Genomic DNA, 27314 nt, shown 5'->3' on the forward strand with positions numbered 1-27314 from the left:
AAGACGAGGACATTAGCTGTGTGTACCCCACTGTTGTTGTGTCCAAGACTTCTGACATTGCTCGCCCCGTTTGCTTGCCTGCTTCCATTGAGAAACGGGAGGCAATTGGTGAGAAGGAGGGGAGGGGTGAGGGAGGGGAGAGGGCGAAAGGGAGGTGTGAGAGGAAGGGGAGGGCAGAAGGATATGTGAATGAGGCATTTTCCGATGACGAGGGAAGACCGGAAGGAGTTCTGATGGATGGGCAGGGCAGAAGTGCTGAGCTTCCGTTGTCTCCTGAGACCGCCCGTCAGGCCGCCCCCTCGCCGCATGCTGACGCTCACAGGAACAGCCCCCTCCCTGGCTGCGCCCTGGCCCCTGCAGTGGTGCCCAGGAGACCCCGCAGCTGTAGAACAAGAGAGGTGGGGTCCTCAAGCCCCATGGCCCAGCCAGGGTCCCCTCAGCAGGGGGAAAGAAGGACTGAAGCCCCCCTGAGAAGTGACAGCAGGGAAACTACCAGAGACAGAGGTTTGAGTCGGAGTTTGAGTCAGAGTTTAAGTTGGCAGTGGGGAAAATCTCAGATCACACTCTACCTTTCACCTGTAACACACCTTTTCCTAACCAGGGTGAAGTATGGTTGTTAGTGGTCTAACGTGGTGGTATGGGGTCTAACTCAAATTAAATAGCCACAGGTGTGTTCTCAAAATTCAAAAACCCTGAGCATAACCTGATATGGCACCATGCTCAATCAAGACTTCAAAATAAACCAATCAGAATGGCACCATGCTCAATCTAGACTTCAAAATAAACCAATCAGAATGGCACCATGTTCAATGAAGACTTCAAAATAAACCAATCAGTATGGCACCATGCTCAATCAAGACTTCAAAATAAACCAATCAGTATGGCACCATGCTCAATCAAGACTTCAAAATAAACCAATCAATAGACTTCATAAACTCATAGCAACAACTCATTGTCATTCGCCAGTAAAACATACACATTTGATATCAGTCAATAAACGGTTGTAAACTTTAAAGAAAAACCTGGGGTACCCTTACAGTGGCTTGCGAAAGTATTCACCCCTCTTGGCATTTTTCCTATTTTGTTGGCAACCTGGATTTAAAATATATATAAAATATATTTTGGGGGGGTTTGTATCATTTGATTTACACAACACACTTTGAAGATGCAAAAACTTTTTTTATTGTGAAACAAACAAGAAATAAGACAAACTGAACTTGAGCGTGCATAACTATTCCCCCCCCAATTTCAATTCTTTGTAGAGCTATCTTTTGCAGCAATTACAGTTGCAAGTCTCTTGGGGTATGTTAATATAAGCTTGGCACATCTAGCCACTGGGATTTTTGCCCATTCTTCAAGGCAAAAACTGCCCCAGCTCATTCAAGTTGGATGGGTTCCGCTGGTGTACAGCAATCTTTAAGTCATACCACAGATCCTCAATTGGATTGAGGTCTGGGCTTTGACTAGGCCATTCCAAAACATTAAGATGTTTCCCCTTAACCACTCGAGTGTTGCTTTAGCAGTATGCTTAGGGTCATTGTCCTGCTCGAAGGCAAACCTCCGTCCCAGTCTCAAATCTCTGGAAGACTGAAACAGGTTTCCCTCAAGAATTTCCCTGTATTTAGCTCCATCCATCATTCCTTCAATTCTGACCAGTTTCCTAGTCCCTGCTAATGAAAAACATCCCCACAGCATGATGCTGCCACCACCATGCTTTACTACTGTGGGGATGGTGTTCTCAGGGTGATGAAAGGTGTTGGGTTTGCGCCAGACATAGTGTTTCCCTTGATGGCCAAAAAGCTCAATTTTAGTCTCATCTGACCAGAGTACCTTCTTTCATATGTTTGGGGAGTCTCCCACATGCCTTTTGGCGAACACCAAACGTGGTTGCTTATTTTTTTCTTTAAGCAATAGCTTTTTTCTGGCCACTCTTCCATAAAGCCCAGCTCTGTGGCGTGTACGGCTTAAAGTGGTCCTATGGACAGATAATCCAATCTCCGCTGTGGAGCTTTGCAGCTCCTTCAGGGTTATCTTTGGTCTCTTTGTCGCCTCTCTGATTAATGCCCTCCTTGCCTGGTCTGTGAGTTTTGGTGGGCGGCCCTCTCTTGGCAGGTTTGTTGTGGTGCTATATTATTTACATTTTTTAATAATTGTTTTGATGGTGCTTCGTGGGAATTTCAAAGTTTATGATATTTTTTTATAACCCAACCTGATCTGTACTTCTCCACAACTTTGTCCCTGACCTGTTTAGAGAGCTCCCTGGTCTTCATGGTGCCCCTTGCTTAGTGGTGTTGTAGTTATCGTAGTTTCATCGCCCACGTCACTTCAGTTAACTGTACGTGCATGTTGCACATGGCTAGTCGAACACCGAACTCTTAATTGAGACAATGTTCGCATTTTTATGTTTTGAGCTGAAATCAACATGAAAGAAAAGTTATTTTGCAAATTCAGCAGGCTATACTGTGACATAGGCTATTAGAAGTGCCGTTTAGTTAATGCCCTCTTTGTGCTTTCGAATGCTTATCAATGCACAAGTCCCTTTTTCCCTACCTATCAATAAAATCATTTTAGAAAATCATACACACGTTTCACTATGCGTCAACTTTCAAATGCATGCTGTGATTACTAAATGTGTAATGTGATAGGTATTTTTAATATTACTATAGAAAAAAATAGTTAAAATAGTTCAATCAGTCGTCCTCAAATGAAGGGGATGACAACGTAGTCTTGGTGAGAGGGAGGGAATCTAATTTCATTGGTCCTCAACTCACGCCTCAGACTCTTCATTCGGATAAATGGAGTTAGCCCCGAGTTAGCCTGCCCCTGGTCAGGTTAGTTCTGAAGGATTCCTTGCAAAATTTTACTCTGAGTTGACCACACTTACCTCGCTAACTCCTCTTTGTAGTATAGGGCTCTGGTCTCGTCACTCAGTCATCAACTCTTCTTAGCTACTTATACAGTGCACATGCTACATGCTACATATACAACAGCTATTTACATTACAGCTAAACAGTTACAGAAGTCTGCTTTAAACTGGGAATCAAAATCCCCTCAGAACTAACTCCGCCCTCCAACTATTGTAATTTGTTCCCTTCACTTTCCCTACGGACCCTCTGATTTGTCTAAGGGGGATCTTTAAAGGAGCTGCATGGTCAATCCTACGTCTGCATTGACATGTAGCGTTTATGGTAATACGGACTATGCAGAATTCAGGGTATTCATACTTCTTGCGCTTCGTCGAGAAGCGCAGAGCTGTTGTTAAGAAAATGAGTTTGTGTTTATACAGGACTTCCCGCCCTCACCTACCATCAACCAATAAAGTCTTTGCGGAGCTGTACGGAATTTACTAAATTTGAGAGAAGCACGGCGATCCGTACGAACTCAATTTGGCCTCTGTGCCCCCCGGAGGCTCTGCAATTGCGTCACACCATCCATACGGCACCTCCGACCACATTTTCGGATCAAGCATAAATTGGCTTTTAGTCAGCAACAGGGAAGAATGCTGCGTTCATAACCAAGTGGAAAGGTGGTAGGCCTATTTACCACTGGGGAAAATCAGGGGAGAACGATTGCCCCATTTCATTGAAGCCATGCAGTTTAAGGCTGACCGGGATACTGCAGGATCCCCCATTATAGTCATTGGGAAAATGTCTATATTTGTGGTCAATATTCGTGATAATATTTTTTTATCCAAAATAATCATAGTACGAATAATTGCTTCTATTAGACAGATGTATGTCCTTGAACCGATTTATTGTTTTTAAATCGCACACAGAATACGTTTTTAAATTATTGATTCAAGGACATACATCTGGTGTAATAGAAACAATTATTGTAATTCCACACAGAATAAGTTGAGGATAATTGATTTGCTTCCTTACAGTAAAGCAAATCAAATCACATGTATTTATATAGCCCTTCGTACATCAGCTGATATCTCAAAGTGCTGTAACCCAGCCTAAAACCCCAAACAGCAAGCAATGCAGGTGTAGAAGCACGTCCAGTACCCTGGACAACCTTCAACTTGAGCTATTCAGAGGGGGCAGTCGTTCTCCCCTAGTCGGCAACATCACTTCCTGGAGTAGCTCAAACTGTGCATGTTATGTATGTCTTGAGAATCCCCCAATGTAGACGGCATCTTAGCAAGCTAAAACAGACTTCCTCTGCTTCAAATGCACCATTTAGTCTTCACATAGGAATGAATGGTGTGATGTCATCATAGATGGCTTTGTTCATTCATATACAGTCATTGGGAAAGATCCAGTTGAACGCCCCTCCAGCTCATAATTACTAATGGGGACCTTGTCTATCAACCCTGAGCTCCGACTTCTCTCACGTGCTGACCTCTCATGTCAACTATTAAAATGTAACAAATATAACCATTATGAATTATTCATAAACATTCATTTATTAATATGTGAACGCCTCCAACTGGTAACTACTACCTTTCTACTTGGTTATGAACGCAGTAGTGCACGACATAGGGAGCAGGGTGTGATTTGGAACATTGCCTAAGAAGAGGTGCCTGGGCTGTAGGGTGCTAGGATCAGATTTGTAATTAACTCGTCGTTGTTGTCTCAATTTCAGATTTCTCTCTTTTTCTTGCTCTACCTGTCAATTATTATGTCAACCTTTTGTCTTGTCTAATGTCATTGTTGTGTTGGGGTGTTGGCCTCTGGTTGATGGTGACCGAGTTGTGACTGTATCACCATGGATTGATTGATTGGTTGAAATTTGCAACCTTTCCTGAAATTGTCTTTATTGGTTAAAGGGTTTGTCACATGGAAAGGTTGAGGCACCTACCCTCTGTCCATTTGTCTTTCAGTGACTGTCCCAGAGGTCTAAGATGTTCTCTCTAAGGCACAGAACCAGGTTTGGTCAACCCCTGACCTGGATCAGGGTTTGGGTCAATTCCATTTTAATTCAGGATTGGAATTGAAATGACTCTAACAAAAAAGCCTGCAGCCTTCCAGGACAAGTGTTGGCCACCCTTGGTGTGATGCTGTCTCTGTATCTGTCTAACAGTGTTCCGGTCCTCCAGGTCATAAAGACAACCTGCACCTGGACCTGCAGCGCTCCTTCCCCAGAGACATCTCCTCCAGACAGCTCAGCCCAGCCACGCAGCCCAGGGAACAGGTGAGACAGTATGTGGGGTTATGTGTGTGTTCCTCCTCCTAGGTATTGAGGCAGTTATTTACTTGCTCTTAGTTCCTGGTTGGGAAGTGGTTGTTGGTTGGTAGAATGTTTAGTCAATGTTATGACCAATTATTTTAAAAAACTGTTAGTTCTAGTTCGATATTGCTGCCAGGGCGAAGCAGTTTATTTACATGAAACATCAGAGACACTTCCACAGAACAAACCAGAATTCCTTAATGGCTTCCTGTCCAAACACATTGTCCCCACAAATCCTAACGTTAGCCTCACTATGTGAAAAACAGGAAAACCGATCTCATCAGCTGAGCCCAGTAGGAGGAAGTTGCTCCTAGACACTGATGCCAGTGTGTCTTTCTCTCTGTCTACAGGGTCATCCTGAAGGCCAAGGTAATATGAGGACGGTCAACTCATATGCTGGCTTCACTGAGTTTGACCGGAGTCCCTCCTTCCTCCATCCAGACTCCTGTAAGTCCAGGAAGATAGACCTGTGCTGCTCGACGCATGAATACACTGCAGAACCCTGACAAGACCTGCCAGAGGTCACGACATGTATACTATGTGTGCTAACTGAAAGGGTCTTTGGTTGTTGTGTCTGCAGCTCTCAGTAAGCGAGAGAGGAGCGGCGTGTCAGCAGAAGACATCCTCATCCACGAAGACCCCAGAGCTGCACTACTACTGGTGAGAACTGTCCCATAACTGTATGATGTCTCACACCCCTTCAGGTTCGGAAATCACTACTGACTGACTGTACCTCTGACTACCACTGACTGACTGACTCTACCACTGACTGACTGTACTGCTGACTGACTGTATAACGGACTGACTGTACCTCTGACTACCTCTGACTGACTGTACCTCTGACTGACTGTACCTCTGACTGACTGTACCTCTGACTGACTGACTGTACCTCTGACTGACTGACTCTACCACTGACTGTATGACTGACTGACTCTACCACTGACTGACTGACTGACTGACACTGACTGACACTGACTGACACTGACTGACACTGACTGACACTGACTGACACTGACTGACTATGACTGACTGACTATGACTGACTGACTATGACTGACTGACTATGACTGACTGACTATGACTGACTGACTCTGACTGACTGACTGACTATGACTGACTCTGACTGACTATGACTGACTCTGACTGACTGACTCTGACTGACTGACTCTGACTGACTGACTGACTCTGACTGACTGACTCTGACTGACTGACTCTGACTGTGACTGACTATGACTGACTGACTCTGACTGTCTGACTGACTGACTATGACTGACTGACTATGACTGACTATGACTGACTGACTATGACTGACTGACTGACTGACTATGACTGACTGACTATGACTGACTGACTCTGACTGTCTGACTGACTGACTATGACTGACTGACTATGACTGACTGACTCTGACTGACTCTGACTGACTGACTCTGACTGACTGACTCTGACTGACTGACTCTGACTGTCTGACTGACTATGACTGACTGACTATGACTGACTATGACTGACTGACTCTGAAACTGACTGACTGACTATGACTGACTGACTGACTATGGCTGACTGACTATGACTGACTGACTGACTATGGCTGACTGACTATGACTGACTGACTGACTATGGCTGACTGACTATGACTGACTGACTGACTATGGCTGACTGACTATGACTGACTGACTGACTATGGCTGACTGACTCTGACTGTCTGACTATGACTGTCTGACTGACTCTGAAACTGACTGACTGACTCTGAAACTGACTGACTGACTCTGAAACTGACTGACTGACTATGACTGACTGACTGACTATGACTGACTGACTCTGACTGACTGACTGACTATGACTGACTGACTGACTGACTCTGACTGACTGACTATGACTGACTGACTGACTATGACTGTCTGACTATGACTGTCTGACACTGACTGACTATGACTGACTGACTGACTGACTATGACTGACTGACACTGACTGACTATGACTGACTGACTGACTGACTATGACTGACTGACACTGACTGACTATGACTGACTGACTATGACTGACTGACTATGACTGACTGACTCTGACTGACTGACTATGACTGACTGACTCTGACTGACTGACTACAAGTGACTGACTGTATGACTGACTGGCATGTTTTCCTCTCTCCTCAGGAGAGGGCTCAGGTCAAGACAGCTCAGGCCAGCAGTCTGTAAGTACCTGACATGCATTCCTACCATCATCCTGTTTTTTCAGCTGGGGTCAACTTACACGTACAGCCCTGGAAGAGTAGAGTAGATGAACTCACTTACAGCTGTGGGTCTAGTAGATCTCTTGGTTGTTGATCAGTTCAGTGTTCCCACAGTTTGGTTCATAACCCTGGGCCAAGCCTGGCTTACCGTTACCATGGTGACCGGAAACAATGTTCCAATCACATTCCCAACACAGCTATTAGGGGGAGTGGGTGGTTGCCTGTAGTGTTAGTTAATAGGTGAACGGTGTTTTACTACTGTTCTACTGTATAGCGTCTGTGAGAGCAGCGCCATTGAGGCCATCTCCATTTTGAAGTAGTACTTTTTCTTCTACAACTTCTATGAGTTGGTAAACAAACTGAAATTGTGCATACTGCTACTTGGAGTGTGTTGTCTGAACAGGTATAAAGTCAAGGTTGGTGATCTACTGCCACCTGCAGTTATGGAATGTTTGCTCACAAGTATAATTCATTGGTTGATCCCACTACTTTCAAATTATGGAAATCCTCATTGACGATGCATATGCAAAATGGGTTATTTAATTTATTTAACCTTTATTTAACGAGGCAAGTCAGTTAAGAACAAATTCTTATTTACAATGACGGCCTACCAGAGGGCAAAAGGCCTCCTGCGGGGACGTGGGCTGGGATTTAAAACATCACGTCAAGAGACACCACAGCACTACATAAAGAGAGAATTGAGACAACAACATAGCATGACAGCAACACATGGAACCACTGCATGGTAGCAACACATTACTACAACAACATGGTAGCAACACAACATGGCAGCAGCACAACATGGTACAAACAATTATTGGGCTCAGACAACAGCACAAAGGGCAAGAGGGTAGAGACGACAACAAATGTAATGATCTCTATCTTTGAGGTGGGTGTTAATGTCCGTTGTGTGTTCTCTCTCTCAGCAGGGCACCAGGGGAGGACTCGGGTATAAATGGTATGTGTCCATTGGAACTTGCTTTCTGTACTATTACTGTAACTTGATAGTTCCTGATTTCTTTCTCTGAGATGAACAGGCTGTTCACCTCTCTATTCGCCTCTTTGACAATTATATTTTCTCTCCTTCCTCTCAGTTGCATCATGTCTCTACAGACACGCCCACCTGGGGAGCAGGAAGGATTGTGAGTGGCTGTAATTAACTACTAACTCCTTGAGATGTGATCTAACCCTTTAACTACGTCTAACTCATTGTGATGTGATCTATCCCTTTAACTACATCTAACTCATTGTGATGTGATCTATCCCTTTAACTACGTCTAACTCATTGTGATGTGATCTAACCCTTTAACTACATCTAACTCATTGTGATTTGATCTAACCCTTTAACTACGTCTAACTCATTGTGATGTGATCTAACCCTTTAACTACGTCTAACTCATTGTGATGTGATCTAACCCTTTAACTACATCTAACTCATTGTGATGTGATCTAACCCTTTAACTACGTCTAACTCATTGTGATGTGATCTAACCCTTTAACTACGTCTAACTCATTGTGATGTGATCTAACCCTTTGAGTTAGACGTAGTTAAAGAGATAGATCACGTCTAACTCATTGTGATGTGATCTATCCCTTTAACTACGTCTAACTCATTGTGATGTGATCTAACCCTTTAACTACATCTAACTCATTGTGATTTGATCTAACCCTTTAACTACGTCTAACTCATTGTGATGTGATCTAACCCTTTAACTACGTCTAACTCATTGTGATGTGATCTAACCCTTTAACTACATCTAACTCATTGTGATGTGATCTAACCCTTTAACTACGTCTAACTCATTGTGATGTGATCTAACCCTTTAACTACGTCTAACTCATTGTGATGTGATCTAACCCTTTGAGTTAGACGTAGTTAAGAGATAGATCACGTCTAACTCATTGTGATGTGATCTATCCCTTTAACTACGTCTAACTCATTGTGATGTGATCTAACCCTTTAACTACATCTAACTCATTGTGATTTGATCTAACCCTTTAACTACGTCTAACTCATTGTGATGTGATCTAACCCTTTAACTACGTCTAACTCATTGTGATGTGATCTAACCCTTTAACTACATCTAACTCATTGTGATTTGATCTAACCCTTTAACTACGTCTAACTCATTGTGATGTGATCTAACCCTTTAACTACGTCTAACTCATTGTGATGTGATCTATCCCTTTAACTACGTCTAACTCATTGTGATGTGATCTATCCCTTTAACTACGTCTAACTCATTGTGATGTGATCTAACCCTTTAACTACGTCTAACTCATTGTGATGTGATCTAACCCTTTAACTACGTCTAACTCATTGTGATTTGATCTATCCCTTTAACTACGTCTAACTCATTGTGATTTGATCTAACCCTTTAACTACGTCTAACTCATTGTGATGTGATCTATCCCTTTAACTACGTCTAACTCATTGTGATGTGATCTATCCCTTTAACTACGTCTAACTCATTGTGATTTGATCTAACCCTTTAACTACGTCTAACTCATTGTGATGTGATCTAACCCTTTAACTACGTCTAACTCATTGTGATGTGATCTAACCCTTTAACTACGTCTAACTCATTGTGATTTGATCTAACCCTTTAACTACGTCTAACTCATTGTGATTTGATCTAACCCTTTAACTACGTCTAACTCATTGTGATGTGATCTAACCCTTTAACTACGTCTAACTCATTGTGATGTGATCTAACCCTTTAACTACGTCTAACTCATTGTGATTTGATCTAACCCTTTAACTACGTCTAACTCATTGTGATGTGATCTAACCCTTTAACTACGTTTAACTCATTGTGATGTGATCTAACCCTTTAACTACGTCTAACTCATTGTGATGTGAACTATCCCTTTAACTACGTCTAACTCATTGTGATGTGAACTATCCCTTTAACTACGTTTAACTCATTGTGATGTGATCTAACCCTTTAACTACGTCTAACTCATTGTGATGTGAACTATCCCTTTAACTACGTCTAACTCATTGTGATGTGAACTATCCCTTTAACTACGTTTAACTCATTGTGATGTGATCTAACCCTTTAACTACGTCTAACTCATTGTGATGTGAACTATCCCTTTAACTACGTCTAACTCATTGTGATGTGAACTATCCCTTTAACTACGTTTAACTCATTGTGATGTGATCTAACCCTTTAACTACGTCTAACTCATTGTGATGTGATCTAACCCTTTAACTACGTCTAACTCATTGTGATGTGATCTAACCCTTTAACTACGTCTAACTCATTGTGATGTGAACTATCCCTTTAACTACGTCTAACTCATTGTGATGTGATCTATCCCTTTAACTACGTCTAACTCATTGTGATGTGATCTAACCCTTTAACTACGTCTAACTCATTGTGATGTGATCTATCCCTTTAACTACGTCTAACTCATTGTGATGTGATCTATCCCTTTAACTACGTTTAACTCATTGTGATGTGATCTATCCCTTTAACTACGTCTAACTCATTGTGATGTGATCTAACCCTTTAACTACGTCTAACTCATTGTGATGTGATCTAACCCTGTACCGCTAAAATTAATTCATCTCTTCACCTCTGTACTTTTTCATCCTTATTCTCTTCCCTACATGCTTATTTTTTTTATTGTACTTTTATTAGCAATAGTCATGAGAGGAGAGCTTGCAAGTAAGCATTTTGTTGTGTTGTGTACACTTCCTGTAACCATGCATATCACAAATACACTTTATATTTGATTGGATTTGAATAACTGACAATTACATTTTTCTTAGCAATTGGTTCCCCTTTCAAGCCAATGGAAAGCTACCAATACTCAGGTGAGGTTTGGACCTTAAAGCATACTGTAGTCAATCTCAAGTCACACCATATTCCACACTACATGGAGTAGGATGTCATTTGACTACTGTAGCCTCCTGCCAATGTTGTGTGTATTTGACTCTGTGTGTTTCCCTCCCTGTAGCTGTGGAGCGTAACAACCTGATGAGGCTGTCTCAGAGCATCCCCTTCACCCCAGTGCCCCCTAGAGGTAAGATACAGTATTACTACACGCCCCCTTCACCCCAGTGCCCCCTAGAGGTAAGATGCAGTATTACACATCCCTCTCACACCAGTGCCCCCTAGAGGTAAGATGCTGTATTACACGTCCCCTTCACCCCAGTGCCTCCTAGAGGTAAGATACAGTATTACACACCCCCTTCACCCCAGTGCCCCTAGAGGTAAGATACAGTATTACTACACGCCCCCTTCACCCCAGTGCCCCTAGAGGTAAGATACAGTATTACACGTTCCCTTCACCCCAGTGCCTCCTGGGTCCATTTCATCAGGCACCACAGTCGGGGTTTCAATTTCTTTCACAGACTATGTTCTACTGTCTGACTCAGCTGTAATCTGTCTAGTTGAAAGGACTACGGTGTTGGGGTCAATTCCGGAAGTAAAAAGAAATGTCTAAACAATGAGAGAGAACTGTCTCACCCCAACCCTGGAGAACTGGACATGTGACAGACGAGGTGACCCCACCCAGTCTGTTAGAATGAGGGCATAAAGTGGGACATATCATGGCCAGTTAAGGGAGATAAGGAAGCCAGTTTAACCTACAAATAATAGTCAGAATTTGGTGGGTGCTTATTTGTCCTATTTTATTAATCAGGTGTGAATTGAAAATGTGTTTTTGCATATCTCAACTCCCCCTGACACACCCAAACCAGTTGAACTTATCTATTCATCTATCCTGTGTGGCTGGAATGATGTATGTAATACACACCTTCACTCTCTCTGTGTCTGTGTGTGCTGCTCCCTGTAGGTGAGCCAGTAACAGTGTATCGTCTGGAGGAGAGTTCTCCCAACACCATCAACAACAGCATGTCCTCCTGGGCTCACAAAGGTCTCTGTGCCAAGATCGAGTTCCTCAGTAAGGAGGAGATGGGAGGGGGGCTGCGACGTGCACTCAAGGTACAGTTGGTGTGTGTGTGGTCACTACTGTCTAGTGTCTTCACTACATGTAACAGAGATGGAACTGAACATTAAAAAGTATTGGTTTGTTGTTGCATTGTTATACAATGTATTTCTCGGGAGGACAATAAACTATAACTATTGTATTGTACTCTAGGTGCTGTGTACGTGGTCAGAGTATGACATTCTGAAGCCAGGTCACCTGTATATCGTAAAGTCCTTCCTACCAGAGGTGGTCCAGACCTGGCAGAGCATCTACAAGGAGGACACTGTACTGCTGCTCTGTCTCAGGGTAGAGGAGAACACACACTACGCTTCACCCAATGATATAGATATATACATATATATCTCTATATATATATCTCACACACACACAGTTGTGGACAAAAGTTTTGAGAATGACACAAACATTAATTTTCAAAGTTTGCTGCTTCAGTGTCTTCAGATATTTTTGTCAGATGTTACTATGGAATACTGAAGTACAATTACCAGCATTTCATAAGTGTCAAAGGCTTTTATTGACAATTACATTAAGTTGATGCAAAGAGTCAATATTTGCAGTGTTGACCCTTCTTTTTCAAGATCTCTGCAATCTGACACAGGACTGATGGTAGCGCTCACCTTGTCTTCTCCGGGCAAGCTTTTTTCCGGAGGGCTTCTTTGCTGCCCTTCTTGATACCAGGCCATCCTCCAAAAGTCTTCACCTCACTGTGTGTGCAGATGCACTCACACCTGCCTGCTGCCATTCCTGAGCCAGCTCTGTTCTGGTGGTGCCCTGATCCCTCAGCTGAATCCATTTTAGGTGACAGTCCTGGCGCTTTCTGGACTTTCTTGGGTGCCCTGAAGCCTTCTTCACAACAATTGAACCGCTCTCCTTGAAGTTCTTGATGATCCGATAAATGCTTAGGTGCAATCTTACCGGCAACAATATCCTTGCCTGTGTAGCCCTTTTTGTGCAAAGCAATGATGACGGCACGTGTCTCCTTGCAGGTAACCATGATTGACAGAGGAAGAACAATGATTCCAAGCACCACCCTCCTTTTGAAGCTTCCATTCTGTTATTCAAACTCAATCAGCATGACAGAATGATCTCCAGCCTTGTCCTTGTCAACACTCACACCAGTGTTAACAAGAGAATCACTGACATGGTGTCAGCTGGTCCTTTTGTGGCAATTATTAGCAATTCATCTGATCGCTCTTCATAACATTCTGGAGTATATGCAAATTGCCATCATACAAACTGAGGCAGCAGACTTTGAAAATTAATATTTGTGTCATTCTCAACTTTTGGCCATGACTGTGTGTGTGTATATATATATATATATATATTACACTCAGGGTACAAAACATTAAGAACACCTTCCTAATATTGAGTCTCCCCCCCCCACTTAAATCTTTTGTCTTGCCCATTCACCCTCTGAATGGCACACATACACAGTCCATGTCTCAAGGCTTAAAAATCCTGTTTTAACATGTCTCCTCCATTTTGTCTACAGTGATTGAAGTGAATTTAAAAGGTTACATTCAGACCCCTTGACTTTTTCTAAAACTTTATTTTCAAATTGATAAAATTATTATTTTTCCTCATCAATCTCTACACAATAAATACCCCATAATGACATATCGAAAACAGTTTTTTAGATTTTTTTGCGAAATGTATTAAACATTTAAAACAGACACCTTATTTACATAAGTATACAGACCCTTTGCTATGAGGCTCAAAATTGAGCTCAGGTGCATCCTGTTTCCATTGATCATCCTTGATGCTTCTATAACTTTATTGGAGTCCACCTGTGGTAAATTCAATTGATTGGACATGATTTAGAAAGGCACACACTATGTAAGGTACCACAGTTGACAGTGCATGTCAGAACAAAAACCAAGTCATGAGGTCGAAGGTATTGTCAGTAGAGCTCCGAGACAGGATTGTGTCGAGGCACAGATCTGTGGAAGGGTACCAAAACATTCCTGCAGCATTGAAGGTCCCCAAGAACACAGTGGCCAAACTGAGCAATCTGGGGGAGAAGGGCCTTGGTCAGGGAGGTGACCAAGAATCTGATGGTCACTCTGACAGAGCTCTAGAGTTCCTCTGTGGAGATGGGAGAACCTTCCAGAAGGACAAACATGTCTGCAGCGCTCCACCAATCAGGTCTTTATGGTAGAGTGGCTAGACGGAAGCCACTCCTCAGTAAGGAAACCTGGAGGAAACCTGGCACCATCCCTACGGTGAAGCATGGTGGTGGCAGCATCATGCCATGGGGATGTTTTTCTGCGGCAGGGACTGGGAGACTAGTCAGAATCGAGGGAAAGATGAATGGAGCAAAGTGCAAAGAGATCCTTGATGAGAGAACCTGCTCCAGAGTGCTCAGGAACAAAGTCTGTGGCGAAGGTTCACCTTCCAACAGGACAACGACCCTAAGCACACAGCCAAGACAACGCAGGAGTGACTTTGGGATAAGTCTCTGAATGTCCTTGAGTGGCCCAGCCAGAGCCCGGACTTTAATCTGATCGAACATCTCTGGAGAGACCTGAAAATAGCTGTGCAGTGACGCTCCCTGTCCAACCTGACAGAGCTTGAGAGGATCTGCCGAGAAGAATGGGAGAAACTCCCCAAATACAGGTGTGCCAAGATTGTAGTGTCATACCCAAGAAGACTCGAGGCTGTAATCGCTGCCAAAGGTGCTTCAACAAAGTACTGAGTAAAGTGTCTGAATACTTATGTAAATGTTATATTTCAGTTTAGAATTTTAATACATTTGCAAACACTTCTAGAAACACTTTTTTTGCTTTGTCATAATGGAATATTGTGTGTAGATTTGATGAGGGGGGGGGGACAATTGAATCCATTTTAGAATAAGGCTGTAACGTAACAATGTGGAAAAAGTCAAGGGGTCTGAATAATTTCTGAATGCACTGTATAAACTGTACGTCATTGGCTTCACCTCAGTGTACACACACTCTTCATAATGACACAACATAGCAGGACAACTATGTTTAGTTTTCCTTTTTAATATATGATCATTTCCACCACCCTCTTCTTCCATTCTATTCATCCTTCCTTCCTTCCTCTGGTTTATTCAAGGCTATTCAATGTGGAAATACCTCATACACTGGTATCCTCTCTCTTGACAGGAAATTCAACAGCAGAGAGCTGCTCAGAAACTGACATTTGCCTTCAACCAAATGAGGCCCAAGACAATCCCTTACTCTCCCAGGTAAACTAACACACCAGAGCCACACTTCTCATTTAGCTGCTTGTATTCAGCTGCTATTCATTTAAAAATGTATGTCTTTTGACATTTGAAACATGAATTTCAGAAGACACAGTGCCTACCTCTCTCTCTGTAGGTTTCTGGAGGTGTTTCTGTTGTACTGTCACTCGGCAGGCCAATGGTTCGCTATAGAGGAGTGTATTACTGGAGAGTTCAGGAAGTTTAACAATAACAATGGGGATGAGATTGTCCCAACCAACCTTCTGGAGGAGACCATGTTGGCCTTCAGCCACTGGACATACGAGTACACCCGGGGAGAGCTGTTAGTGCTGGACCTACAAGGTAATACTGACATTCAACCCCTAACCTTTAACCCCTGATCCTTCAGTAGGGTTGCAAAACTTTCCAGTAAATTTCCAGAATTTTTTTGGACATTTTCCATTGGAAGTTAAGCCCAGGTATTTTGCTTAAATTCATCAAAACAAGTTAGCTTATAACAGTGAACCTTTTTGTGGGATACTACACATAGGTCTTGTGGCATATTTTGTTTAAAATATCCCCAATTCAATGGATTTGCAACCCTCTGCATGCACAGTGCATTCTTCCATCACATGTACAGCTGATTCTCATCTTGCACACTGAGATGCTATTGAGCCCACACTACTACACTGTCTGAGCCAAGGACTACATGCTTACTGGTGAGTTTTGATTACAATACTGGGTGGGGTGAATATATTTTATGACATACGTGATTTTTGTTAACTAGTAAATAGTAGCCTACAGCAAAGTGTTTTAAATCATTTCTAACTTGTTAACAATTTCTGCTAGTTAATTTTGCTACCATGTGGGTTTTAGCTTGCTTGTGCCTGTTAACTGAGGAGTGTTAACTCACCTGTTTCCATACATGTTTCATTTTAAAACATTTGTCTTACAAAGGAGTTGTTTAATCTAACTGCTTAACTATTTATCTGTACATGGAATTGTATTTGTTATTTTTTTACAAATGTTTTCTAATCTTTACAGGAAAATGCCACATCTATCTGATGTGTGGAGACATTTCACTGCAGCTAATGTAGTAGGAAAAGCTGTGTACATTTGCAAATACGGTGCCAAATCATATGTGAAGAATGCAACAAAGATACAGAATCATCTGGCCAAGTGCATAAAGTTCCCTCAGCGCTCACAACAAGCAACCTCTGACAAAAGTCCCTCTACTTCTATTCAAGGTGAAAACGATGAATCAGACACCTTATCGATAGCAACAGCTCATGGTCCTCCTGGAATCAGACGTTTTTTTGGCTCAATGGATGAACGTAGTCAGAGAAATGCTGATGAATGACTTGCTCGAGCTGTGTATGCAACTGGTTCACCTCTGCTCACAGGCAATGTGTATTGGAAGAGATTCCGTAATGTTCTTCGCCCAGCATACACCCCTCCAGCCAGACATGCTTTATCTACTAATTTGCTGGGTGCAGAGTTCAAGTGAAGGTCAAGCAAATCATAGAGAAAGCATACTGTATTGCAATCATCTCTGATGGGTGGTTGAATGTTTGTGGGCAAGGAATAATTAACTACATCTCCACCCCTCAACCAGTATTCTACAAGAGCACAGACACAAGGGACAACATGCATACCGGTCTCTACATTGCAGATGAGCTGAAGGCAGTCATCAATGACCTTGGACCAGAGAAGGTATTTGCACTGGTGACCGACAATGCTTCTAACATGAAGGCTGATCTAAAGTGGAGGAGTCCTACCCTCACACCACACCCATTGGCTGAATCTGCTCCTCATGGACATCATGGCACTGAAAACAATGGATACACTTGACAAGAAAGCCAAGGAAATGGTTAGGTATGTGAAGGGTCATCAAGTGATAGCAGCAATCTACCTCACCAAGCAAAGTGAGAAGAATAAGAGCACCACATTGAAGCTGCCCAGCAACACCCGCTGGGGTGGTGTTGTCATCATGTTTGACAGTCTCCTAGAGGGGAAGGAGTCTCCAAGAAATGGCCATATCACAGTCTGTCGATATGGACAGCCCCATCAAGAGCATCTTCCTGGACGATGTATTTTGGGAGAGAGTGGTAAGCAGCCTGAAACTCCTGAAACCTATAGCAGTAGCCATGGCACGGATTGATGGAGACAATGCCATCCTGTCTGATGTTCAGACTCTGCTTGCAGATGTAAGAGGAGAAATCCGTACTGCCCTGCCCACTTCACTGTTGCTCCAAGCAGAAAAAATGCAGTTCTGAAGTCCATCAAAAAGCATGAAGACTCCTGCCTGATGCCCAAACACGCCGCAGCATACATGTTGGACCCCAAGTATGCTGGTAAGAGCATCCTGTCTGGTGCAGAGATCAACAACGCCTATGGTGTCATCACTACCGTGTCTCGCCACCTTGGCCTGGATGAGGGCAAGGTTCTTGGCAGTCGGCGAAGTACACTGACAAGCAAGGACTTTGGGATGGAGATGCAATATGGCCGTCGTGCCAACATTTCTCAGCCACCTGGTGGAAGGGACTTTGGGATGGAGATGCAATATGGCCGTCGTGCCAACATATCTCATCAGCCCCTGGTGGAAGGGACTTTGGGATGGAGATACAATATGGCCGTCGTGCCAACATATCTTATCAGCCACCTGGTGGAAGGGACTTTGGGATGGAGATACAATATGGCCGTCGTGCCAACATATCTCATCAGCCACCTGGTGGAAGGGACTTTGGGATGGAGATACAATATGGCCGTCGTGCCAACATATCTTATCAGCCACCTGGTGGAAGGGATTTTGGGATGGAGATGCAATATGGCCGTCGTGCCAACATTTGTCAGCCACCTGGTGGAAGGGACTTTGGGATGGAGATGCAATATGGCCGTCGTGCCAACATTTCTCATCAGCCACCTGGTGGAAGGGACTTTGGGATGGAGATGCAATATGGCCGTCGTGCCAACATATCTCATCAGCCACCTGGTGGAAGGGACTTTGGGATGGAGATACAATATGGCCGTCGTGCCAACACATCTCATCAGCCACCTGGTGGAAGGGATTTTGGGATGGAGATACAATATGGCCGTCGTGCCAACATTTCTCATCAGCCACTTGGTGGAAGGGACTTTGGGATGGAGATACAATATGGCCGTCGTGCCAACACATCTCATCAGCCACCTGGTGGAAGGGATTTTGGGATGGAGATACAATATGGCCGTCGTGCCAACATTTCTCATCAGCCACCTGGTGGAAGGGACTTTGGGATGGAGATACAATATGGCCGTCGTGCCAACATATCTCATCAGCCACCTGGTGGAAGGGACTTTGGGATGGAGATGCAATATGGCCGTCGTGCCAACATATCTTATCAGCCACCTGGTGGAAGGGACTTTGGGATGGAGATGCAATATGGCCGTCGTGCCAACATTTCTCAGCCACCTGGTGGAAGGGACTTTGGGATGGAGATGCAATATGGCCGTCGTGCCAACATATCTCATCAGCCACCTGGTGGAAGGGACTTTGGGATGGAGATTCAATATGGCCGTCGTGCCAACATTTCTCAGCCACCTGGTGGAAGGGACTTTGGGATGGAGATGCAATATGGCCGTCGTGCCAACATTTCTCATCAGCCACCTGGTGGAAGGGACTTTGGGATGGAGATACAATATGGCCGTCGTGCCAACATTTCTCATCAGCCACCTGGTGGAAGGGACTTTGGGATGGAGATGCAATATGGCCGTCGTGCCAACATTTCTCATCAGACACTTGGTGGAAGGGACTTTGGGATGGAGATACAATATGGCCGTCGTGCCAACACATCTCATCAGCCACCTGGTGGAAGGTATTTTGGGATGGAGATACAATATGGCCGTCGTGCCAACATTTCTCATCAGCCACCTGGTGGAAGGGATTTTGGGATGGAGATACAATATGGCCGTCGTGCCAACATTTGTCATCAGCCACTTGGTGGAAGGGACTTTGGGATGGAGATACAATATGGCCGTCGTGCCAACATTTCTCATCAGCCACTTGGTGGAAGGGACTTTGGGATGGAGATACAATATGGCCGTCGTGCCAACATATCTCATCAGCCACCTGGTGGAAGGGACTTTGGGATGGAGATGCAATATGGCCGTCGTGCCAACATATCTCATCAGCCACCTGGTGGAAGGGACTTTGGGATGGAGATGCAATATGGCCGTCGTGCCAACATTTCTCAGCCACCTGGTGGAAGGGACTTTGGGATGGAGATGCAATATGGCCGTCGTGCCAACATATCTCATCAGCCACCTGTTGGAAGGGACTTTGGGATGGAGATACAATATGGCCGTCGTGCCAACATATCTCATCAGCCACCTGGTGGAAGGGACTTTGTGGATCTTAGCCCCTTTCCCCTGTTGCCTCCATTATCCTCCAAATCCCACCAACACCAGCCGCCTCAGAGCACAACTGGTCCTTGTTTGGGAACACGCATACCAAAGCACGCAAGCACCAAGGCTGACCAATACAAGGGTTGAGAAATTAGTGGCTGTATGTGGCAAATTTTAGGCTTTTTGAGCCTGACAACAAGCCATCCTCAACGAGGTTGGAAAGTGACAGTGAAGATGAGGCCTCAGAGTCTGATGTTCAAGAGGTGGACATTGAGGAGGTCCAGGGAGAAGACATGGAAGCCTGAGGGGAAGACAACCAAAGCTTTAGTTTCTACACTATAATTTTACAGATGTATGTTGAAAATGTTTTTGTTGTTCAGTGAAATCATCCCATGTGAAGAGTCAACTAATTTAATTAAAGTTCAATTCGTAACTAAATTGTTTGTTTTTCTATTGGAAGCATTTAATAATTTGCAATTATGTCAATGTAAAATGTTTGTCTCCATATGATATGGTAAATATATCCAATGCAAAAACATCTACATTTAAATGTTATTCATATTAATTTGCATATATTCCCATTAATTCCCACGAGAGTTTCCACCTGAAATTTAGCAAAATATGCAACCCTACGCTTCAGTGACTGGACATATGAGTACACTCAGGGAGAGCTGTTAGTGCTGGACCTGCAAGGTAATACTGAACCCTAACTTCTGACCTCCAACCCCTAACTTTTAACCCCTGACCTTCAGTGACTGGACATATGAGAACACCAGGGGAGAGTTGTGCTGGGCTGGTCAAAATCCTGTAAATACAAGTCCCTCCCATTAGTAACTGCTATATTTGTGTTTTTAGGAGTGGGGGAGATTCTGACTGATCCGTCTGTCATAAAGAGTGGAGAGAAGGGGTGTGTAAACCTGTTTTCTGTTCTCACATTCAAAAATCATGTTTCACTTTGTTGTAAAATCTTTAACACTCACATTCTATTTGAATCCATAGATCATACAACACAATATTTGGACCTTTAGAATGCTCACATAATTAATAATGTTCTCTTGACTAATCTGTAGGTCATATGACATGATATTTGGTCCTGCCAACCTGGGAGACGACGCCATCAGAAACTTCCGGGCCAAACACCACTGCAACTCTTGCTGCAGGAAACTCAAACTTCCCGGTAAGGAATTCTCTCTCTGTTTACCGTTTGTATCCGAGTGTGTCCATTACTATGGAGATGAGGTGAGCTTATCTTCTGCTAATATAAGGATCTAGGACAATGTAGTAGTGACATTGTTATTTCAGCTTTATGTAGTAGATGGATGCCTGGCTGTCTGCCTCATCTCTCTCCTCTTCCTGTGTCTGTTAAGATCTGAAGCGGAACGAGTACACGCCGGACAAACTGATGCTGCCTCAGGACGAATCACACGACCCGGGAAGCGGGACCCGCCATTCAATGAGGCTCATGCTCTGATCCTATAGGACACAGCCAGAGAGAAGAGGCCGGTGCTGTTATTCTATTGGCCAATGCCAGAGAGGACAAAGGAAAAACTAGTGTGCACACCTCATGGCTAGAAGGGATCCAGCTTTTGTCAAATTAGCATCAGATTTGACTTTTGGTAGCAGGTTGGGAGGACTTAATGCAGCAGGTTAGGTGAATGATGTTAATGTTAGGAAAAGATTTAGGGTTAGCAAAAAAAAAAAAACTTTTTTTACATTAATTTGACAAAAGCTCGATAAGGTGCGTCTAGCCATGACCCATCTCATCCAATCAACTGGAAGAGCCAAGCCTGTGTTTCCATGGAGACCCATGTATGCATGCAGAACTGTGTTACTTTTGTATCTGTCCAACCAATGCCAATCAGCAACCAACATGATTATTCAAAAAATGTGTAAATGGGGAACAAAACTTTTTAAAGATGTTTTTTTTACTACAAGTTTATATGTTATGAGTGTGTGTGTGTGTGTGTGTGTGTGTGTGTATAAACATAAATGGCTATCAACAGGTACAATATCATTGCATAAAGAGACAGTACTTATTCTGAACAATGAAAAGTTGCCTTGTATAAACTAAAGTGCATTGTCTGTCTGTAGTGCAGGACTGTAAGGGTCAACCTGCTGAGATACAATTTGCAACACTTTATACAGAATGTCACCAGATACTTTTTTATAAATGTAAAATACATGTATTATTATGGAATTAGTGGTTCATATTTAATGAGAAGACACATGAATTTGAAAATCTTGTAAAATATGGGCAGATTGCAATGCAACTTTTACAGTACATATATGTACTAATTGTGTTGAACTCTTCTGAAATGTGTCCACTGATTATTTCTGATAGTTTTTAAGTGTTACAATGCTGGTACTATTATTGTTATTTCTTTGTCATCACGCAAATACCAATCTAGTGTATCTTATAGATACTTATATCTGCTACTGAGCAGAAGCAGATGCTGTTTTATTCAGGGGTGTGTAAGGGTCTATTACTCTATACATGTTCTACTGTATAACATTTTAAACTAATAAAATGACAGTTATGTCCCATTCCTTGTACAGTATGATGCTGATACTGTCTGGTGGGGATGAGGCCCCCACATTCTTCAGTAAGACTGCAGCTGCTGGCAGACAGACGTCCACAGAGAGAAACATTCTCTCACACACCTGTTGATGAGCCTGCTGCTAAAGAACCCAGTAGCCAACAGTTACACATCAGTTACTCGTCTGTAACCCCACACCTTTACCCTACAGTTAGGTCTGGATGGGAACTCTGCATATTTCATCCTTTTCACAAACCTCATCTCCACCTACATCTTTAGCAGTTTGGGAACATCGATCAACAGTGATGAAACCTTTCTTGGTGATGTCACATACAAAGTCCAGTGGAAAGCAACATTGTGTAAAATAAGAGTATGGTAATGAAACAGCAGGGAGCAGGCCTTGAACCCTCGACCTTCGAGCCCGAGGTCCGGCGCGCTATCGACTGTGCCGCAAAAGCATGCTCGTGCGGTAGAGTCGATTTCCGCGCTTATAAACCCAGGGTCGTTACAGTATGGACAGTAATATGTCCATTTTACATCCACAGAGCTGTCAAATCCACCAGTGGCTCCTGGCATTATACCTGAACTGGACATTGCCTTGGCTGCACGGAGTTAAGGTCCAACACTGGAGTGTGAGATGTAATCTACATCTCGATTAGGATAAAACCCTTATTTTCATTGACTGATTTTTTCATTTGAGCGTAGTTATTTCTATACAGCCTACATTTTCTCGCTCTGAACTTCTAAAGCGAATGGGGGCAGGTGTGGCTTCATGAAGATGCCAGAGCAGCTGCCTACCGATTTAACAGCTCCAAACGCAGTTCCACCACCAAGTCATCCACTATGCAGGTGTCTGCTGTCGCTGGTTAATCCTCTGATTGAATCTAAGCCGCAGTAGTTATTAGTGATAGTAGGCTTCCATATATTTGTTGTTTTTATGTCTTGTGAATTTGTAGTTCGCAAATTTCTGTGAAAATAGACAAAATTATTTTTGATCTTCGGCCAATAGAGAGAGCAGAGTACAGTATATTGAAAGTCTGTTGGTCGAATAGCAGATTCTTTTAACCACTTCCTGTCTAGGCTTGATAAACCAGTCTTACCAGTTACCTGAAGGGCGTGGTTATATTGGGGCCAGTGAATCTGCCGTTTACTCACCTTGTTCCTAACAACGCTCACCTGCTCTCACTTTGTCTCTTTCCCATTGCTCTCACACACAAAAACACGTCCCAGAGAGGAGAAACTACCAAGAGAGAAGAATCATGTCTGTGGAAGTCCACATAGAATATTGGTAAGTTATTGTTTCACGTTGTACTACATATGTTAATGTCTACTCTAAAATGTTATTAGGAGATATGTTGTTATACCAAAGATAACAACAGTGAGACAGTGAACAAACTGTCTGAATGTGTTGGTATTGGCTCAGGTTATTGATTTAAAGAGAGAGTTTGCAGACAAAAACAAAACATTGACATGATTTTCCAGTTAGAGAAACTCATTATTTACATCAGTCCAACTACCCCCTCAATTTCTATTGTCCAGTGTAAAGTTCTAGATATGACATGCCATGTGCAGCCTGTGTGTGTGTGTGTGTGTGTGTGTAACGGTGTGATTTTGGTCTGCAGTAGTGGATGAGGGTACGAGTCTCGCTATCAGGACCTAGCATCTGCCATCAAGCGAAATGTTCCTGATGTGACGGTGACGGGAATCACGGGGCGGCGCTGTAAGTGTCACACACACACACACACACACACACACACACACACACACACATCACAGCTGTGCTTTACACACAGAACGACATTACAGATCTCATCGGACGTCAACTACACTCTGGTGGTCCATCCATTAGATTTGATCAATACCTCAGTAGATTATTATGTTATATTCTAACTGATCATGGTTTGTCCCACAGCCAGTTTCGATGTAACAGTGAATGGTAAACTGGCCTACTCTAAACTGGGGGCAGGAGGATTCCCAGACACCAAGGAGGTGGGTGTTACTCCTGTTCTAAACACCAGGTAACACCATACTCACAATGTATCATCATGTATCGTCTGAGGTAAAGCCACAGTATCTGAACTGTAGTTCAGAAGTGTTAAATTGGGGAGCATGGATAAATGGGATCCAATCCCAGTCAAGTCCTACTATTTCTTTAAGCATTTCATTGTACTGTATAGTATACACCACGTGTATCCTGTGCATATAATATGACAAATATACCTTCATTTGATTTATCTCCAACATCCTCTCTGTAACATGTGCTCTACTGTCTGACCAGATGGTGGCGATGGTGAAGGAGGTGAGCCGTGGAGGAAAGGTGGAGAAAGTGAAGAAGAAGGATAACAAGTGTTTTCTCCAATAGATGAGTGGTTATTGAGAGAATGAGAGTGTTTTTTTAAGATCCTGGGTCCTGATCTGATTCTATTAATGATTGTTCACAAATGAAACTAGGGATGTGAACATGAAGTTTACAGTCATTTCAACTCTGTGATCTGAGGGAAATACTCTCATTCTGTGTCTCTGTGTTATACTGTCATGTCTTGTGTTATTCCTTGTCTGATTTTCTTTCCTTATACAGACCAAGATATAACTAGCATTTAGTTTTACATTCTAGAAATATTGTACTCAATGTAGACCTCTGCAGTTGTATAGGCTGTACGTGTATTTTTAAATTATCAAATAAATTCTAGGAATCAATTAGTATTGAGTTTGTGTGTTGGGAGGGTGCTGTTGGACATTTACAATAATGCTGTTGGACATTTACTGGTGTTGTTGTGTTATTATTGGATGTTGTGCCAGGAAATCTTTCCCATCTTCACTTTGCCTCTTTCACTTTCTTTCTTACCGGGTGTGATGATGCAATAGATATACTGCCACGGCCTTTATAGCGGTCAAGGGATTTTATTTGATCTTATCTGATTTTGTGTGTAGGCTGAGACTGGATTCTATCCCCCAAAATGTTATTCCTCTGTGTGTTATATAATTGTAGAGGTACAAAGTCTTTAGTATTCGTTTTTATATGGCTGTATAAAGATGACAGTTTATTATCAAACTTGTGATAGAGATCACACTTCAGCCAAGAGGGGAATTTAATGCAGTTGTGATGTGGGAAAGGGAATTACCACTCTGCCATCTGGAGTTTTACTACATTTTTACCAAAACTGGATTCCATGTAACTTAGAGCTGATTGATTATTCATTATATCCACTCTATTAGCCTCTGTAAAATGCACTTTAAACTGTAATACATCTGTTCTATGATGTCCTCCAGCATATTGGAGAATATTCTAGAATCTGACCCTTTCTACCCCTCTATCTCTCTGGCCCCCATCTAACCATGTCCTTCAGGTAACAGGTGGATAGAGGGAGAGTCACGCAGCTTATCTGTGACAGTGGCCACCTGCTCTCACATCTCTTTCACATTGCTCACACACACACACACACACACACACACACACACACACACACACACAGAGAGAGAGAGAAGAATCATGTCGGTGGAAGTCCACATAGCATATTGGGTGGTTATTGTTTCACGTTGTACTACATATGTTAATGTCTACTCTAAAATGTTATTAGGAGATATGTTGTTATACCAAAGAAAACAACAGTGAGACAGTGAACAAACTGTCTGAATGTGTTGGTATTGGCTCAGGTTATTGATTTAAAGAGAGAGTTTGCAGACAAAAGCAAAACATTGACATTATTTTCCAGTTAGAGAGACTCATTATTTACATCATCAGTCTAACATTTACCAACATTTTAACTACCCTCTCCATTTCTATTGTCCAGTGTAAGTTCTAGATATGACATGCCATGTGCAGTCTGTGTGTGTGTTTACGGTGTGTTTGTGTTGTGGTCTGCAGTAGTATATGAGGGTACGAGTCTATCAGGACCTAGCATCTGCCATCAAGCGGAACGTTCCTGATGTGACGGTGACGGGAACCACCGGGCGGCGCTTGAAGTTACCCTGTCAGATAGTGACGTCACAGCTGTGCTTCACACACAGAACGCCGTTACAGATCTCATCGGACGTCAACTACACTGATGGTCCATCCATTAGATCAATACCTCAGTAGATTATGTTAATTACTCAATTCTGGGGACACCCCTGAGTGAACGTTTTTTGTTGCCCTAGTGTGACAGGTTAAAGGAAATACTCATAGCCTGTTATATATTAAAAATTATTAGTAAGTTCATAGTATGTGAGGATCTTAAAACATCCAAGGTTAAAATGATCATGCATTCAGTATTAGTTGATAGAGATTGATAATTCATATAATTGTGTTAAAGTTCAAATCTGTCAAGCGTACAAAGGGTACGAATTGTGAGAGGAATGTGTAAACGTTATATTGATTACTTTATTTTGTGGTGCCTAACGGAAGGGGAAAAAGGTTCATCTGTGAGCTACTAAATGCTCTTAACCTATGAGCCTAAGATCGATTGCTCTGGTCTCCACCCAAGTTCCCGGAGAAATCGCAATCTTTTCTTTTTGCACTAAAAGTTATTGAGGAAATAAGACCGTATCACTCTCGTGATTATTTCTCCCCTTTTTCAGGGACGTAACACTAGCACTACACAGCTGATTCAAATAATCAAAGCTTGTTGATGAGTTGGTTATTTGAGTCAGCTGTGTAGCGCTAATGCAAACATCAAAACGTGCTCCCAGGGGGGGGGGCAGGACCGAGTTCGGGAAACCCTGCTCCAGTAGATGAGTGGAGAGCAAGAGGTGGAAAGGAGAGAGGGGGAGGACAGTGTTTTATAAGATCCTGAGTACTGACCTGATTCTATTAATGATTGTTCACATTGAAACTAGGGATGTGAACATGGAGAATAGAGTTAGTTAAATA

The 27314-nt window shown here is 42.9% G+C and overlaps 2 protein-coding genes across 54 annotated transcripts in view; one reads left to right on the forward strand and one right to left on the reverse strand.

Moving 5' to 3' along the window:
• Positions 1-25162, forward strand: part of trpm7 (transient receptor potential cation channel, subfamily M, member 7) — an 88559-nt gene extending 63397 nt beyond the window's left edge. For 2 of the 4 annotated variants that reach the window (XM_052516733.1, XM_052516729.1), the window contains exons 27-44: positions 5042-5136; positions 5523-5619; positions 5753-5832; positions 7323-7360; positions 8326-8357; positions 8494-8541; positions 11181-11225; positions 11369-11434; positions 12209-12357; positions 12515-12649; positions 15490-15572; positions 15706-15911; positions 20784-20835; positions 20999-21105; positions 21296-23753; positions 24088-24185; positions 24378-24454; positions 24744-25162. In XM_052516733.1, the coding sequence (XP_052372693.1) occupies positions 5042-5136; positions 5523-5619; positions 5753-5832; positions 7323-7360; positions 8326-8357; positions 8494-8541; positions 11181-11225; positions 11369-11434; positions 12209-12357; positions 12515-12649; positions 15490-15572; positions 15706-15911; positions 20784-20835; positions 20999-21105; positions 21296-21399 (1337 nt within the window). In that variant the 3' untranslated portion in view covers positions 21400-23753; positions 24088-24185; positions 24378-24454; positions 24744-25162. Of the gene's footprint in view, positions 1-5041; positions 5137-5522; positions 5620-5752; positions 5833-7322; positions 7361-8325; positions 8358-8493; positions 8542-11180; positions 11226-11368; positions 11435-12208; positions 12358-12514; positions 12650-15489; positions 15573-15705; positions 15912-20783; positions 20836-20998; positions 21106-21295; positions 23754-24087; positions 24186-24377; positions 24484-24743 lie in introns of all 4 variants that reach the window. The other 2 variants (XM_052516731.1, XM_052516730.1) reach the window with 2 other exon arrangements.
• Positions 17728-19953, reverse strand: LOC127929139 (uncharacterized). 50 transcript variants are annotated; one of them, XM_052516740.1, is made up of 10 exons: positions 19915-19953; positions 19654-19848; positions 19324-19455; positions 19126-19257; positions 18997-19062; positions 18802-18933; positions 18604-18735; positions 18406-18537; positions 18211-18342; positions 17728-18144 (listed from the first exon to the last, which is right to left on the reverse strand). In XM_052516740.1, the coding sequence occupies exons 3-10, from the start codon at positions 19375-19377 to the stop codon at positions 17737-17739; spliced, it is 1188 nt and encodes a 395-aa protein (XP_052372700.1). In that variant the 5' UTR covers positions 19378-19455; positions 19654-19848; positions 19915-19953; the 3' UTR covers positions 17728-17736. The 50 variants fall into 50 exon arrangements, 46 of the variants coding, with proteins under 46 accessions (XP_052372700.1, XP_052372695.1, XP_052372712.1 ...); XM_052516735.1 differs by having other exon boundaries at positions 18604-18867; positions 18934-19062; positions 19324-19389; XM_052516752.1 differs by having other exon boundaries at positions 18604-18867; positions 19192-19257.
• Positions 25163-27314: the final 2152 nt, after the last annotated feature.

This window comes from Oncorhynchus keta, unplaced genomic scaffold, assembly GCF_023373465.1.
Source record: "Oncorhynchus keta strain PuntledgeMale-10-30-2019 unplaced genomic scaffold, Oket_V2 Un_scaffold_5444_pilon_pilon, whole genome shotgun sequence".
Classification (NCBI taxonomy): domain Eukaryota; kingdom Metazoa; phylum Chordata; class Actinopteri; order Salmoniformes; family Salmonidae; genus Oncorhynchus; species Oncorhynchus keta.

Bases quoted from the DNA above. Each gene is read 5' to 3' on its own strand.
- LOC127929139 (XM_052516735.1), bottom strand. From the start codon at position 19,377: ATGTGTTGGCACGACGGCCATATTGTATCTCCATCCCAAAGTCCCTTC. The intron at 19,063-19,125 runs GTGGCTGAGAAA...CCCTTCCACCAG, and splicing joins CCCAAAGTCCCTTCCACCAG to GTGGCTGATGAGATATGTTG. The intron at 18,538-18,603 runs GTGGCTGATGAG...CCCTTCCACCAG, and splicing joins CCCAAAATCCCTTCCACCAG to GTGGCTGATGAGATATGTTG.